The following is a 1,875-nucleotide window of genomic DNA, read 5'->3' as shown; positions in this document are numbered from 1 at the left end:
AACTAAAAATATTAAACCGACTGTTTTGTAACAATTGTAATTTTTTAAGACATTTTTAATTTTATTAAGAGATTGAGGAGAATTTTTCAAAACTAAGATGTTATCGGCTTTAACTGGATACATTTTGCAATCTTTTGATTTATTGAGGAAAATGGGTTCCAATATGAGTGAAGTAATTTTATAGACAGACAAAAAAACACGACAGATTAAATAACTTTTTAGCTGAGCATTAAGCTTAAAATAAACACAGTAATAATATGCAGAATAACGTCAATTTTAAAGCACGTGGAATTCGTGATATTTCGTAATTGATGCCATGATAATAGTGTCATGTCTTATTGGCTGTTGACATGAAACTATTGATTTTATAAACTGTTAACGCTTTGAGTAATTAATAATCGAACTCGTCTAGTTCTTCCAATACAACACCATTGTTTGTCACTAAGGTAACCTTTAAGGTGTTTATTAAAGAATTGAAACGTGTTACAAATGTAATAAAATAATGAATTTATAAGTCATACGTGGATTAAAGTAGTTAGATCTCGACCACCTACAATGGCTGACGATGGTATTGATGACAATGAGATCAACGATAAGCGCTTATCTTACCTTTACAGGTTTTTGGTAAAAAGTTGGAAATTTAAAATGGACAAATGGGACAATATGATGAAGACACCAGAGTTTAATGTATGATTAAATATTAATATGGAAAAAACTTGAAATGCTTCATAATTGTTACAATCATTTTCTGTTATAAAGGTTCTATTAACATTTCTTTTTTATATTTACATAGAATTTGATTATGGACTTTTTTAATGTACCAGAACGTGCAAAACTATTATTTACTCTAACCCCTGCAGGGGTATTAATGCCATTAGTAGATTTTCCTGAAGGGTTTAAAACTAAAATGACTTACGTATTAAGAATGGAGAAAAAAGAAGTAACAGAGAGTAATTATGAATCAGTATTAGAAGTTGGGGATGTTTCTGCTAATCCTATTGAAGACTTAAAACACATAACCGAACATGTAAGTTTCATAGTTGCATAATTATATTCATAGCTATCAATTACTTATATTCAAGAGTTACGGTAATAGGTGTTAACAAATGTTTTATCTAATAAAGATAACTTTGTAACCTGTGCAGAAGAAATTTTAGTAGACGTACAAGATAATCTTAATGACTTGATGGGCGAAATAAATACTATAGCTGGATTAGTAAAAAATCATCATACGCTTACACTACCATTTGGTTATGATAATATTGATAATGCAATAAAATTGTTTGAAAGCAGGTATGCATAATTTTTTTTTTAATATTCGTGTCGGCATTATACGTTTTAAGAAAAATACACGCGAATAATTACTCAAGTAAAATTTTTTAAGTAGAGTTTATTTATTTATTAAGTGATGGGAAAAATGTAGACGAGGTTCTAAAGCATCGAATAGAACATAAAATTCTAACATGGTTCAAAAACCTAAATACAATGATGGCATATAAAGTACAAGTAATGCTAGATAAAAATCCTGCAGCTTTACCATCGGAATGTATGTATGAAATCCATTATAATATTATAATTGTTAAAAACCACATATATTTATCCAGTTCTTCTTTATTGGAAAAATCGGGAAGCTTATTTCACTAATTTATACACGCAAATTGATAAAAAAATTGGGTATTTTTTAACTATCACTAATAGCCCGTACACAACCATTTATAAACAAATGGTCGATACAATAGTTTCAGGTATGTGATTGATAAACAAATAACTTAACATCATTTTTTCAACATTTTTATTAGCTTCTAGTGAAGCAAATATCATTAATAAATATTTAAGTACTTTAAATAAACAATTAACTTATATGGAAATTGTTGG

At 28.0% G+C, this 1,875-nt stretch overlaps 1 protein-coding gene across 1 annotated transcript; it reads left to right on the top strand.

Annotated features, from left to right (window-relative positions):
* Nucleotides 1-925: 925 nt before the first annotated feature.
* Nucleotides 926-1,753, top strand: LOC126897980 (uncharacterized). The gene is made up of 4 exons (XM_050671930.1): nucleotides 926-1,027; nucleotides 1,097-1,250; nucleotides 1,388-1,546; nucleotides 1,605-1,753. Exons 1-4 carry the CDS (start codon nucleotides 926-928, stop codon nucleotides 1,751-1,753), a joined length of 564 nt encoding a protein of 187 aa, XP_050527887.1.
* Nucleotides 1,754-1,875: the final 122 nt, after the last annotated feature.

Source organism: Daktulosphaira vitifoliae, unplaced genomic scaffold (assembly GCF_025091365.1).
Source record: "Daktulosphaira vitifoliae isolate Bord-2020 unplaced genomic scaffold, ASM2509136v1 Scaffold_2, whole genome shotgun sequence".
NCBI lineage: Eukaryota > Metazoa > Arthropoda > Insecta > Hemiptera > Phylloxeridae > Daktulosphaira > Daktulosphaira vitifoliae.
This window is presented reverse-complemented; position numbering and strand designations above follow the sequence as displayed.